The sequence below is a fragment of the Myotis myotis genome, unplaced genomic scaffold, assembly GCF_014108235.1.
Source record: "Myotis myotis isolate mMyoMyo1 unplaced genomic scaffold, mMyoMyo1.p scaffold_m19_p_16, whole genome shotgun sequence".
NCBI lineage: Eukaryota > Metazoa > Chordata > Mammalia > Chiroptera > Vespertilionidae > Myotis > Myotis myotis.
The window spans coordinates 43685765-43699363 of NW_023416320.1; the positions used below are offsets into that span (position 1 = coordinate 43685765).

The window sequence follows — 13599 nt, forward strand, 5'->3', positions numbered from 1 at the left end:
CAGTGGATAGAGGATCAGCCTAGGGCAGCCGTGGGCAAACTACGGCCCGTGGGCCAGATCTGGCCCGTTTGAAATGAATAAAACTAAAAAAAAAAAAGACTGTACCCTTTTATGTAATGATGTTTACTTTGAATTTATATTAGTTCACACAAACACTCCATCCATGCTTTTGTTCCGGCCCTCCGGTCCAGTTTAAGAACCCATTGTGGCCCTCGAGTCAAAAAGTTTGCCCACCCCTGGCCTAGGGACTAAAGGGTCCCAGGTTTGATTCCAGTCAAGGGCATGTACCTTGGTTGCCGGCATATCCCCAGTAGGGGATGTATAGGAGGCAGCTGATCAATGTTTCTCTCTCATGGATGTTTCTAACTCTCTATCCCTTCTCCCTTCCTCTCTGTAAAAAATCAATAAAAAAAAAAAATACGACATGAATAGTAAGAGTGCACAATTCACAGAGTTCTTAGAAAGATTAATTAATATAAAACATTGAAGTAAATGCCATTTATCAATGAACTTGATAAATGTTATTATTTTCCTCAGTGCCACTATGAAAAATAATGTAAAATCTTAAAAATACACACACTCACAAAACGAAACAAAACAAAAACAAGAACACCAGATGGGAGGAAAAGGAAAGAAGCCTGGAGGGATGTCCCAAAAAAGATGATCCCCAGTCTGAATTCACATTCCCCAGCAATGCATTCGGGTTTGCTGGGTGAAGGCCCTGGCAACGAATCGGATCAGCCTTTTCTTAAATTAGTAAAACTTGCTCATAGACGCTGCTCTTTGCTCTGATGTCTCTCTTCTGTCTGCATCTTACTCCTCTCCAGAGTCTCTCTGTTGACTCCAGGGGCTTTTCTGTCTATAGCCTAGAGCAGCAATTTTTCAGCCTTTTTCTTTTAATCTCATGGCACACATAAAGTAATTACTAAAATTCAGCAGCACATCCAAAATATATATTTTTGCTGCTCTGACCAAAAAATAGGTATAATTTTGACTCATTTGCACTGGACGGCTGTTGTTATGTTTGCTGTCTTTTTTTTTAATTTGACAATCTAAGGAAAAAGAGATTGGTGCTCCTGACTAGTCAGGTATTGCATGTTTTAAAAATTCGTGAGGCACACTGGCTGAAAATTGCTGGCCTAGAGGATTGTCACTTAATAGGTGATGTTTGCATACCGTCCCTTATATGTCTTCAATTATCCTCATAATCAAATGTGAAATCAACCAAAAAGTAAGACCACCCCACTTCCCCCAGGCATGGGTGGTGATGGGACCCTTTTCTGTTCGGGAGGAATAGGCAGAAGTCCTTGGGGCAGGCCCTTCTTGTTTTTGCTCTGCTCTAGCCTTCCTGCCTCAATATGTTCACGGAGCCTAGAACTGTAGTTAGTGGCCACCTTGCAACCAGAAGGATGAAAGTGGTTCAGAGGCTGAGAAGAGGCCTGGTTTACTGAGGATTTCCCTGAACAGCTATTCCAGCTCTGGATTTTTATATTAAATACTAGAGGCCCGGTGCACAAAATTTCGTGCACTGGAGGGGGGGGGGGCGTCCTTCAGCCTGGCCTGCGCCCTCTTGCAGTCCGGGACCCCTCGGGGGATATCCACCTGCTGGCTTAGGAGTGGGCATAAGCCAGCAGGCGGACATCCCTCTTGCAGTCCTGGACCCCTCGCTCCTTACTGCCCATCTGCAGTGGAGGTGGGAGAGGCTCCCGCCACCACCGCTGCGCTTACCAGCTGTGAGCCCAGCTTCTGGCTGAGCCGCACTCCTCTGGGAGCGCACTGACCACCAGGGGGCAGCTCTTGCATTGAGCGTCTACCCTCTGGTGGTCAGTGCACGTCATAGCAACTGGTCGTTCCACCGTTCAATTTGCATGTTAGGGTTTTATTATATAGGACAGGGGTGGGCAACCTTTTTGTGAATGTGTGCCAAAACCAGCAAAATCTCTGACTCAAAATTTTTCTGTGTGCCAACCCTAATTTTTTGAGAACATGTTACGCCTACTTGATATCTCTTAAGGCGTACATATGTGAAGAACCCTGAAGAAATAATAAAATTCATTCGAGTGACAAAAACACAGTATATGATGATGAAAAATACATTTATTTTTTAATGTATACATGTACACTGATAGTGTGACAGAAAACTTTATGACTCCGTTTGATATAATCAGTGGGACTTTTGCTGCTGCATCACTGATGACAGAGATTTTACATCAGGTTTATATTTCGTGACCTTCAGAGATATGCACGAGCTACTACTTTCATCCATCAGACTACTATTACGAGGCTTAACAAAATTCATCACTGAGAACAAAGATTCACAAGCGTATGTGGATGAAACCAAAACACTGGTCGGATCTAGGAAGGCAGGGAGAGTTAAGGCAGAGGCATAGAAATTGCTCTTCCCCTCTCTTGTCAATCCATGTCTATGGTCTTTTAGATAACTTGTTATGTAAAATTATTTCTTTATATAAGATGCAACTACACTGGATTTATCTGAAAAATAAAAAGTCAATTTAAGAAAAAAATTGTAAATGGAAGATTATAAGAGAGGGTTTCGTATGCCAGCAAAAGTTACTGGCGTGCCATGTTTGGCACGCATGCCAGGGGTTGCCCACCCCTGATATAGGATATGGGATATATACCTCCCAACCCATTGTTGAGTTGCTGTTTGTTGGAGTTTCCATTACTTGCTGCCAAACACATTCACACGTCTGAATCAGTCTGTTAGTGAGGTCTGTCTAATAGATGAAAGAAGAAAGGCCCCTGGGGAATAGTAGGCCCTTGATTTGCCCTGGACATCCAAACCCAGTAACTTTCCTCCAAAGCTTGCACTACTTTGGTGTTGGTAATTGCTGCCATCTAGTGGCAGTGTTTTAGAACTAAAACACTCTCTGGCCAAGAGGTGTTTTCCTGCAGCTCTTTCAGTAGGAATGAAGAGTCAGGGGAGAGGTGGTTATACTGGCAAATGGCAGCATGATTATATACTGATAGGAATGATCCAGGAGAGGGGGAGAAAGAAAAATTGAAAGTACAGGTCATAGAGAGGATACTGAAAAATTAAAGTCCTGAGAGAACTCTGTGAGACGGTAGAGAATATCAGATGTATTGCAACTAAGGTGTGTGGAAGTTGAGATATTTATTTACCAACTCACATCACTCACTGGTTGTGGGATGCTGGGAGGGCACGAATTCCCCAGCACTTCTGGTCTGCCCTGGACTTGGGCTAAGATAATTCTGGTGAGCAGAGAAAGCCATCAGGCAAAGACTCCCAAATGCTTGCAGCTAGAAGCCATTGAGTTGGCATGTACAGGAATGGTGAGTCCCCAGGGTATATGGGGCCCCAAGAGGGGATTCTACTCTGTCTTGGTCGATGTTTTCTCCATTTCTGAGTCTCTAACATAGAGAAAAAACTGAGAACAAAACAATTCTGAGTGATAATGAATAGGTGTGAAGAGACAAGAAAGCGTTTTAGCCATAGCTTGTGCCTTCCATACAGACACACCTGAGTTGGGGACCTCAATTGTTAATCTCTTTGGGTCTCAATTACCTAATCTGTAGAATGGTGGGAGGTAAGTAAAAAGGATAGAACTTTTTTGCAATTCTTATTTTCAATTATTTTATCGGTTGGATAATTCCCCTTTGTCCTCATTAGATATATCAAAGCATTTCAAGCGGTATATATCTGCCATTTAACCAATTCGACATGTTACGTTATATCTCTTTTGATATTTACTCTCTACTGGTCATGGTTCAAAGCACTGTATATATCTCCAACCACTATAGCAATCATCTGAGGATGTTAACATTATTCCATTCTACAGGTGAAGCTTCTCGTTCTGAGAGGTGATAACGATTTATCCAAACTGAGATCCTTCTGACTTCCAGACATTCGTTTCTTATACTGCAGGACCGTGAGATGGTGACGACTATCTTTGCCAGGAAAAGGAATGAGGAATCCACATCTGATTCTTCACTAGCAGATAAGGAGGCTGCTGATGCTGACCTGAGAGAGCAGCATGAGGCTATGGGAAGCCTTTCTCCAAAGTCGGCCCATCATTCCAGGCTCACTTCCCTCTGTGGATTCGTGAGCAGCCCTGACGAGAGGGCATGAGGGCTCTGGAGGATGCCCACCATTTTGAAGTGTTTAAGCCCACACAGGTCCTTGTAGTTATTAATTTCCTGTTGGGGTGAAGCAAGTAGCCGGCGATCACAATACAGATGGCAGTAGCGGCTTCACCATGGCAACGATGACGCCAATCGGCGGGAGGCGTACCGACACCCTTTAGTTCCGGCTTGCTGGTGACGTCACTTCCGTCCCCGGCACAGCGGCGTGCACGCCTCTCTTCCTGCTGCGGCGGAGTGGACTCTGAGCCGAGGCGGAGGGAATCCACGAGAATGTGGGGCCGGCGACATGGAAAAGGAAGGCGGGAAGCCGGCGGCCGTGGTCGCAGTGGTGACTGAGCCGCGGTTTACCCAGCGATGCAGGGAGTATCTCGAGAAGGAGAAACTCCTGGACAGACAGCACCGCGTGGAGAAGATGCCGGACGGCACCGTGGCGCTGCCGGTGCTGGGAGACGCGCTCCCCGAGCAGCACCTGCGCGAGCTGAGGGGCCGTGTGGCTCCAGGCGGCACCTGTGCACTGACGCGGCTCCTGGGTCCTGTGCCTTCCAGGAAGGCCCAGGGTTGTTCGCCTGCCCAGCGGCTGTGCCTTGCGGTGAGTCGCTGGGCAGAGGGCCGGGGAGTGACATGGTCAGCTGAGTTGGAGGCTGATTTGCCCCGATCTTGGCAGCGACACGGTAACCTCTTGTTGCTGAGTGAGAACTGTTTCCAAGCCAAGCAGTGGAAACATCTGGAACCAGAACTCTGGGGGGTAGTGGCCTCGGCCCTCGGCGTCCAGCGTTTGGCCAAACGAGGGCGGGTCTCACCAGATGGCACTCGAACGCCAGCAGTGACTCTGCTGCTGGGCGACGATGGCTGGGTTGAGCATGTGGATAACGGGGTCCGATATACGTTTGACATGACCCAGTGCATGTTCTCCTTCGGAAACATCACTGAGAAGCTCCGAGTGGCGTCGCTGCCCTGTGCTGGACAAGTGCTGGTGGATCTCTATGCAGGGATTGGTTATTTTACATTGCCATTCCTCGTTCATGCCGGTGCTGCCTTCGTCCATGCCTGTGAGTGGAACCCCCATGCGGTAGTGGCTCTGAAACGTAACCTTGAGATCAATGGAGTAGCAGATCGGTGCCAAATACACTTTGGAGACAACAGGAAGTTGAACCTCTCAAACATTGCGGACCGGGTGAACCTGGGGCTGATTCCCAGCTCTGAGGAAGGCTGGCCGATTGCCTGCCGGGTGCTACGAAAGGATGCCGGGGGCATTTTGCATATCCACCAAAATGTGGAATCTTTCCCAGGAAGGAATTTCCAGCCTTCGGGAAACAGTGAAATGGGGAAGGAGGATTGGCCTTGTCCTCAGCAAATTATTAGTAACCAATGGGAAAATGGAGCTACTGGGGATTCTAGGAGAAAAGTGCTGTCAGCAGCCATCAAGCCAGAGTGGCACAGGTGGGCGGAGTCTGCAGAAACTCGAATTGTCACTCTGCTTCAGCAGGTGCACGGGAAACCGTGGAAGACACACATCTTGCACATCCAACCAGTGAAATCCTATGCACCCCACGTGGATCACATAGTCCTGGACCTAGAATGCCGGCCCTGTCCTCTGGTTGGCTAGAGATGGTGGATCCAGAGACACGAGGATCTACCTGTGAGTGAACCTTCATGCATCAGCTCAGGCCAGGTTCTCACCCCTCTTGCCTCCGGTAATCCATTTAAATACAGTATGTTGTGGCCCTGCAAGCAGGCTCTGGACCAGTCCATCCTGGGAGAAGCAGCATGGCTCACTGAAATGAGGCCCATCTGTGCAGTCATGCATTCCGAATCCTGACCTCGGTTCTGTCTGACCGTGGGTACCCGGTTTCAGTATTCTTTTGGCGTTGGATTTCCGTATTTACAAAAGAAGTGTTGCTCTGAATTATCTTACATGGCTTTTATTTAATGAGCGGTTGCACACTGGTTATCAGAGTGAAAGGCAGTGCTGTTTCCAAAATCATTCCGGTTACCATATGAAAAATCAACCAGAAGGTGTCCAGGAGGGAAGCAGACCAGTGAGGTCTCTGTAGTTGTCCAGGCATGAGGTGATGGTGGCCTCTAGTTGGTGGCAGTGGGAGGTGGATGAATTTGACAAATAAAATCAATGTGACTAATGGAGTCTGTATCAAGACATTAAAGTGGTGCTGCTTTATGATTATCACTGACAAAATAAGGAGGGAAGAGGACAAAAATTACTTTAGTGTATTAACTCTGTTCCTCTACTTAGCATTCCTAAATGAGTGTTGGGAGGAGGGTGATGTCTTAAATATTGGGTTTATTTTTTTTTTAATTAAATCTTTATTGTTCAGATTATTACATTTGTTCCTCTTTTTAAATATTGGGTTTATTGTGGTAGAAAAATGGGTAAAATGACTGCTTTAAATCATAGGGAAACTAGATTTTCAGTCTTAAGCTGTGCAATAGCTGCCAATTACTAGCTTTTTTTTTTTTCTTCTTAATCCTCACTCCAGGATATGCTTATTGACTAGAGCAGCGGTTCTCAACCTGTGGGTCGCGACCCCTTTGGGGGTCGAACGACCCTTTCACAGGGATCGCCTGAGACCATCGGAAAACACATATATAATTACATATTGTTTTTGTGATTAATCACTATGCTTTAATTATGTTCAATTTGTAACAATGAAAATACATCCTGCATATCAGATATTTACATTACGATTCATAACAGTAGCAAAATTACACTTATGAAGTAGCAACGAAAATAATTTTATGGTTGGGGGGGTCACCACAACATGAGGAACTGTATTAAAGGGTCGCGGCATTAGGAAGGTTGAGAACCACTGGGCTAGAGAGAGGGGAAGGAAGAGAGAGCATGAGAGAAACATGGATGCGAGAGAGAACATTGATTGGCTGCCTTCCATATGTCCCTTGACCAGGGATCGAACCAGCATCCTAAGTATGTGCCCTTACCTGGAATCAAACTCAAAAACTCGTATATGGATGACGCTCCAACCAACTGAGCCATACCACCAGGGCTTGCTAGCTATTTTAAAAGTTCGAATTAAAACCTTAAATTTTTAAAGGGCTTCTATTCTCTTTTCATCTTCCTTCCCTGGCCAACAACATCAGGACCAGCGGAAGGAGCTAGTATAGGGAATGTGAGGTGTTCTGCGGTTTTTCAAGCCTCACTTTATTTTATGGCTGTCTGCCATCACCATTGTTTACCCTTTGGATGACTGTGGGGAATCACTCTGTTTACCTTTAGGATGACTAATTGTGGAGAATCACTTCTCAGAGCCTTATTTTGGTGCACTTTGAAGCCTTCTGGGTTTGTTTATCTGATAGAGGAAATAGATAAAAGCATGTGGCTTTATCAGGATTATGATTGTACCTGGCATTTGGTTAGCTGGGGTTGGGCTGGGCTGCTGGTCCTTTTTGCAACAGTGGCGGTAAACCAGACAGGATTGGTGCTGTTTGTGTTATTCCGTAAATATTAAGTGTTTATTATATACATGAGCCACAGGAAATATATTCACTAGACACAGTTCCTGTCTCGGAGGAGCTCACACCCTAGCAGCTGAAATAACACAAATACTCAGAATTTGAAGACGATGAAATAAGTGCCATATGAGTGATAGCATGTTGCAAGAGTGCTAAGGAGAGGGAAAAAAGTTCAAAATAAATAGCTAAATCTTGACTGGAAAGGGAAGCTTCTGGCAGTCTAACTTGCTCTATTCCCACCCCCCGCCCCACCTCTAATATAGTGTTAAATTGTTCCTAATTTCAGAGAGAATGCCTCCTGTGTGTTTCACCATTAAGTGATATGCTGTCCTTTGTTAGGCGATATTCATAGAGTCCCATTATATTGCTATGTGTGTGTGTGTGTTTTTATCATCTTTTCCCTCTGTACTGTCACTTTCATCATAAACTCATAGTGTGGGGCTGTTTCTAGACTTTCTCTTCTGTTCCACAGGTGAGTTTTTCTATTCATACACCAACACCATCTTGTCTGAATTATTATAGCTTTAAAACAGGTCCTGGTAACTGATACTATAAGTCCTTCAACTTTGTTCAAGATTGCATTATTTATTCTTGATCTTTTGCATTTTCTTATGATGTTAAAATCAGCTTGTCAATTTTTGGAAAAAAGAACCTGCTGAGATTTTTTTGTTGGGATTACATTGAGCCTATAGGGTAAAATTGGCATTGTTACAATATTCAATCTTCCGTTTTGAAGCTTTTATTCTACTCATTTGGGTGTAGCTCTGAAATGAGAAATTATTTTTTTTTAAAATGAAAGGTGATTATCAGAAGCTGGGACTACAGTATCCCATCTAAGGTGAAGGGTCCTATACTTCCCCTGTCAGTGGGATACTATATCCATCTTCTTTGGGCTCCCTGCCTTGATAGATGTTTTTAATTTAGTATTACTTTACTCTTCCTGTCAGCAGTATCTCAGCCCTCAGATTATTCTTGACCATCACCCTAGAAGATTAACATATTTGAACCTGTCATCTATTTATAGTCTAATATAAATTAAACTAGAGGTCTGGTGCACAAAAATTTGTGCACTGGAGTGGGAGGGGTCCCTCAGCCCAGCCTGCCCCCTATTACATACTGGGAGCCCTCAGGGATGTCCTACTGACGGCTTAGGCCTGCTCCCTGCTCCCCTAGGGGAGTGGGCCTAAGCCACAGTCTGGCCTCCCTTTGTGGGAGGCGACCGGGCTGATCAGGGGAAGGCGCCAGCCCCATCACCCTGCTGTTGTAGCCACTGCCAGTCACCGCAGCCACCAAGGTGTTTTCATCAACACGGACTCCAGTCCCTTCACCATGAAAAAATGACAACTTTCTTTAGGCATTTTCAAGATGTGTCTTTCATAGGATATGACATTTCTTTCTTTCTTTCTTTATCCTCACCTGAGGATATGTTTCCATTGATTTTTAGAGAATGTGGAAGAGAAAGGGAAAGACAGAGAGAAACATCAAAGTGAGAGGAACACTTTGATTGGTTGCCTCCTGCATGAGCCCTGACCTGGGCCCGGGCCAGGGAGGAGCCTGCAACCTAGGTACATGCCCTTGGTCAGAATTGAACCCAGACCCTGCGGTGGGCAGGCCGAGGCATTATCCACTGAGCCAAACCAGCTAGGGCAGGATATGACATTTCTTAGTCCTCCAGCAGCCGACCTTCCTTTTTTATTCCAGGAGTGTGGTGAAAAACCCTAGATCACCTTATTGGATTCTTATTACCCAAGTTACTAAGAATATTACCAGTGGCATACAGGGAGCTTAGCCAGTGAGCAGTCAGAAAAGGTGTTTCCTCTGTAGTTCACACCAATTGCCAGCTTGGCCCCTGCCCAGGCCTAACGCCTCTGGCCGAGTCATTAGGCCTGGGCAGGGGACCCCCAGCTCTCTGCCATCGTCGGCTCCGCCCCTACCCAGGCCTAACGCCTGTGGCCCAGGCATTAGGCCTGGGCAGGGGACCTCCAGCTCCCCATCATCGCCGGCTCTGCCCCTGCTCCCTGTGATTGCTGGCTCTGCCCCTGCTCTTCGCCATTTCTGGCTCCGCCCCTGCCCAGGCCTAATGCCTCTGACCAAGGCGTTAGGCCTGGGCAGGGGATCCCCAGCTCCCGCAATCGTCGGATCTGCCCCTCCTCCCCGTGATCGCTGGCTCTGCCCCTGCTCCTCACCATCGCTGGCTCCCTCCCTGCTCCCCGCCATGGTGGGCTCCGCCCATGCCCATGCCTAACGCCTGTGGCCGAGTGGTTAGGCCTGGGCAGGGGACCTCCAGTGCCCCGTCATTGCTGGCTCCACCCCTGCTCCCCACTATTGCCGGCTTGCCCCTGCCCAGGCCTAACGCCTGTAGCCAAGGCATTGGGCCTGGGCAGGGGACCTGCAACTCCGCCCCTGCTCCCCATGATTGCTGGCTTTGCCCCTGCCCAGGCCTAACGCCTATGGCCCAGACGTTAGACCTGGGTCGGGGACCCCCAGTTCCCTGTGATTGCCGGCTCTGCCCCTGCTCCCCGCCATCACTGGCTCCCTCCCTGCTCCCCGCCATTGCCGGCTCCCTCCCTGCTCCCTGCCATCGCCAGCTCCACCCCTGCCCAGGCCTAATGCCTCTAACTGAGGCTTTAGGCCTGAGCAGGGGACCCCCAGCTCCTCACCATCGCCAGATCCACCCCTGCTCCCCATGATTGCTGGCTCCACCCCTGCCCAGGCCTAAGCCTCTATCCACTGAGCCAAACTGGTGAAGGCGAGTATTTCTCTTAACATTTGTTTACTACATACCATACCAAGTATTAAAATATATTGTTATAATTTGTGTAACAAGCATGAGAAATTACTTGCAGAGGATTAGACCTTAAGCTCTGGAATCAGAAAAATAACGGTTAGAAACCTGACTGTCTGTGTCCTTGGACAAGTTTGTTGAAGATTAATTGGATAATGCATATCATGTATTTTGTTTTATATCAAACTTTATTTCTTTTTACAAGATGAGGGTACTGAAGACTAGAGAGTTTAAGTACTCTGTCTGGAGACAGAGAAGTAGTAAGAGGCAGAAGTGGGCAAACATACTGCCAAGCTTAGAGTGCTCAGTAAATGTCTGTTGAATGAATAAATGAATGAACCAAAAGTCAGGTAATGTAAACCCAACATTGATTCCATATGCTACTATATTCTTTGTTAACTAAACAACAATAGACTGTTCCTGTTCATTTGGCACTTACAAAACCAGAAAATTCAAATAGCTGAATTTTGATGAGTATATCTGAAATTTAATGATGAGGAAAACTGGAGCTCCCCTAAAGTAATTTAGGACCGGAGATTTTTTTTTTTTTTTTTTTTAAATATATTTTATTGATTTTTTACAGAGAGGAAGGGAGAGAGATAGAGAGTTAGAAACATCGATGAGAGAGAAACATCCATCAGCTGCCTCCTGCACATCTCCTACTGGGGATATGCCCGCAACCCAGGTACATGCCCTTGACCGGAATCGAACCTGGGACCTTTCAGTCCGCAGGTCCGACGCTCTATCCACTGAGCCAAACCGGTTTCGGCCGGAGATTATTTTTTAAATACTTCCTGAGGTCTGAAATCAAGCTAAGGTATGTATTTGTCCCTTTTGGGGCCGTTACTCCCTACCCTTCCTACCAGTGTTCTTATATTCCACTTAAAGGAAACACATAGTACTTTGTTGAGGAGTTGGGATGGGTAATTCTAAGTGCCTGTTTCCTATTGCTTCGTTCCACCTGCGCTTCCCAGGAAACTGCTAGTATTTGTCCTAGGTACAGCTCGGGTACAGATACGTGGTCCAATAAGCTCGACCAATTGCACGGTCATTCTTGGAACTTGCAATCTTGAGGAATAATGATAGTCCAGAATCAGTTTCTGTTGCTTGGAACAAAGACTTGGCTGATGAAAATGTCGACAGGAAAGTCAAACCAGTTTTTACACATCATATTATCTAAAGGCTTTTTAGAGCTACTAAGAGGCATTTGAATCATTAAAGCTAAATGAACAGATTATTTTTGACCACGGGTAATTTATGTATATAAAGTGTGTGTGTGTGTGTGTGTGTGTGTGTGTTTATACTGTTCTGGATAGACTCAATATAAATATATACCTGAGTTGTGCAACATTCAAATCAATGTAGAAACCAAAGATTAAATTCAGTGAATTATAGCTATTTCTTTGAAAGCTTTGTTTTTTATTTAAAAGATTCCTAAGCATCAAAATACTACCTCATTGATATAAATTTAGTTTTAAAGTAGTATTTTAAAGTATTTGCCAGGATCTTAGTCAAACCTTCACTTTATGGGTGAGGAAAGTGAGACCTAGAGAGTTTAAAGAAACTTGGCTTGAAGTTATATGTGAGAAAGATAAGAATGACTATGCCACCAATCCTGAATGTTCTTGGCCTAAGGTGGAATTTAGTTTGAATTAGAAATTCTGTTAAAAATATATTTTTTTATTGATTTCAGAGAGGAAGGGAGAGGGAGAGAGAGAGATAGAAACATAAATGATGAGAGAGAATCATTGATGGGCTGCCTCCTGCATGCTCCTACAGGGAGATTGAGTCAGCAACCCAGGCATGTGCCCCCACCTACCAGGAATTGAACCTGTGACTTCCTGTGATCACTGAGCGAATTAAACATTCTTAAAAAATTTATGCATCAAATTAAGATTGGAAACGGTTAAAACATTAACATGAACTGTAGCATTTGCTCACTTTTAAAACCTTTTTATTTAATATTTACTACACTTTTAAAATAAAAATTGGAGAAAACCCATGAACTTTTATTTTCCATTTTGCATGATTATAATATAGTGGTACTTACCTCCTGTCTCCTTACCACACTACTACTCTCTTAGATTATTCCTTATGGGCCCTTTTCTCCATAATAGCCTCTCTCTTTTTCCTTTAAATTGCAATTAGGGCAGAATAACAGATGGACTGAGTAGCTAATTTACATCTCTGAAGTTTCCATATAAGCCTTCATAGCTGTCTCCTCTTACCAAGTTTGCTTTCCTTTGGGAATTTTGTCAAAACTACAAGATTATTCCCCAGGTGTGCAGTTTAGGAGAATTAACCCAGCAGAAGTAAACAGACTGGATTAGAAAAATGGTGATCAAAATGATATTGCAGTAAATAGGCAAGCTACAGTAGGATCTTGGGTTAGAATACTGACAGTGACAACAGTAAGGAAACAAATACAAGAGATTGTCTGGAAAAAATGAGTAAGATTTGGTTGCAGATTGGCTGTGGGTGAAAAGAGGAAGGAGTTAGAGATGCCTTAAGTTCTAAGTTCCAGGTAGCCTTGGGTTCAAATCCTGGGTTTGCTCTCCAGTAGCGATGGCCATACTGGCCACTTAACTTTTTGTTCTTGGTAACTTATCTAAGCCTCATTTCCTCCTCTCTAAAACAGAGAAAATGATACCTATCAAAATAATGATGATACAAAGATTTAAGTAAAATGTAACACCCTTAGCTCAGTGCCTAGTACAGTGGGGCCTTGACTTACGAGTTTAAATTCGTTCCGTGATGGAGCTCGTAACTCAAATTACTCGTATGTCAAATCATGAACGAGTGAGACATGTGATGCTGGGCTGATGTTGTGGCGTTCACTGTGATGTTCGCTGCGCCAACTAGCGGTGGGGTATCTGAAGCTGGGCCGTAACCCGAATTTTAGCTCGCAACTCAAAGCAAAAAATCAGCCGAGAGATGGCTCGTATCTCGAAAAACTCGTTAGTCGGGACACTTGTGAGTCAAGACCCCACTTGTATATGGGAAACACAGATGGCAGTCATTATTAGTAGGGGATGACAATAGAAGTTTAAAAACCTGAGACTGTAGTAAGGAGTTTGGGTGTGGGTTCAATTATTCTACCACACTTACCTCCACCCAGAGAAAGGGGTCTTGGAGTTTTATTAATCACCCACTTAGAGCCCTGATAAAGTGGATTGCAGAGTGCAGTTTGGGCTAGGACCCTA

The 13599-nt window shown here is 45.2% G+C and overlaps 1 protein-coding gene across 3 annotated transcripts in view; it reads left to right on the forward strand.

The window, feature by feature from the left end:
- Nucleotides 1–13599, forward strand: part of TRMT12 (tRNA methyltransferase 12 homolog) — a 48579-nt gene that overhangs the window by 22048 nt on the left and 12932 nt on the right. For 2 of the 3 annotated variants that reach the window (XM_036338645.1, XM_036338643.1), the window contains one exon: nucleotides 3908–6282. In XM_036338645.1, the coding sequence (XP_036194538.1) occupies nucleotides 4412–5731 (1320 nt within the window). In that variant the 5' untranslated portion in view covers nucleotides 3908–4411 and the 3' untranslated portion in view covers nucleotides 5732–6282. Of the gene's footprint in view, nucleotides 1–3907; nucleotides 6283–13599 lie in introns of those variants that run through there. The other variant, XM_036338646.1, reaches the window with a different exon arrangement.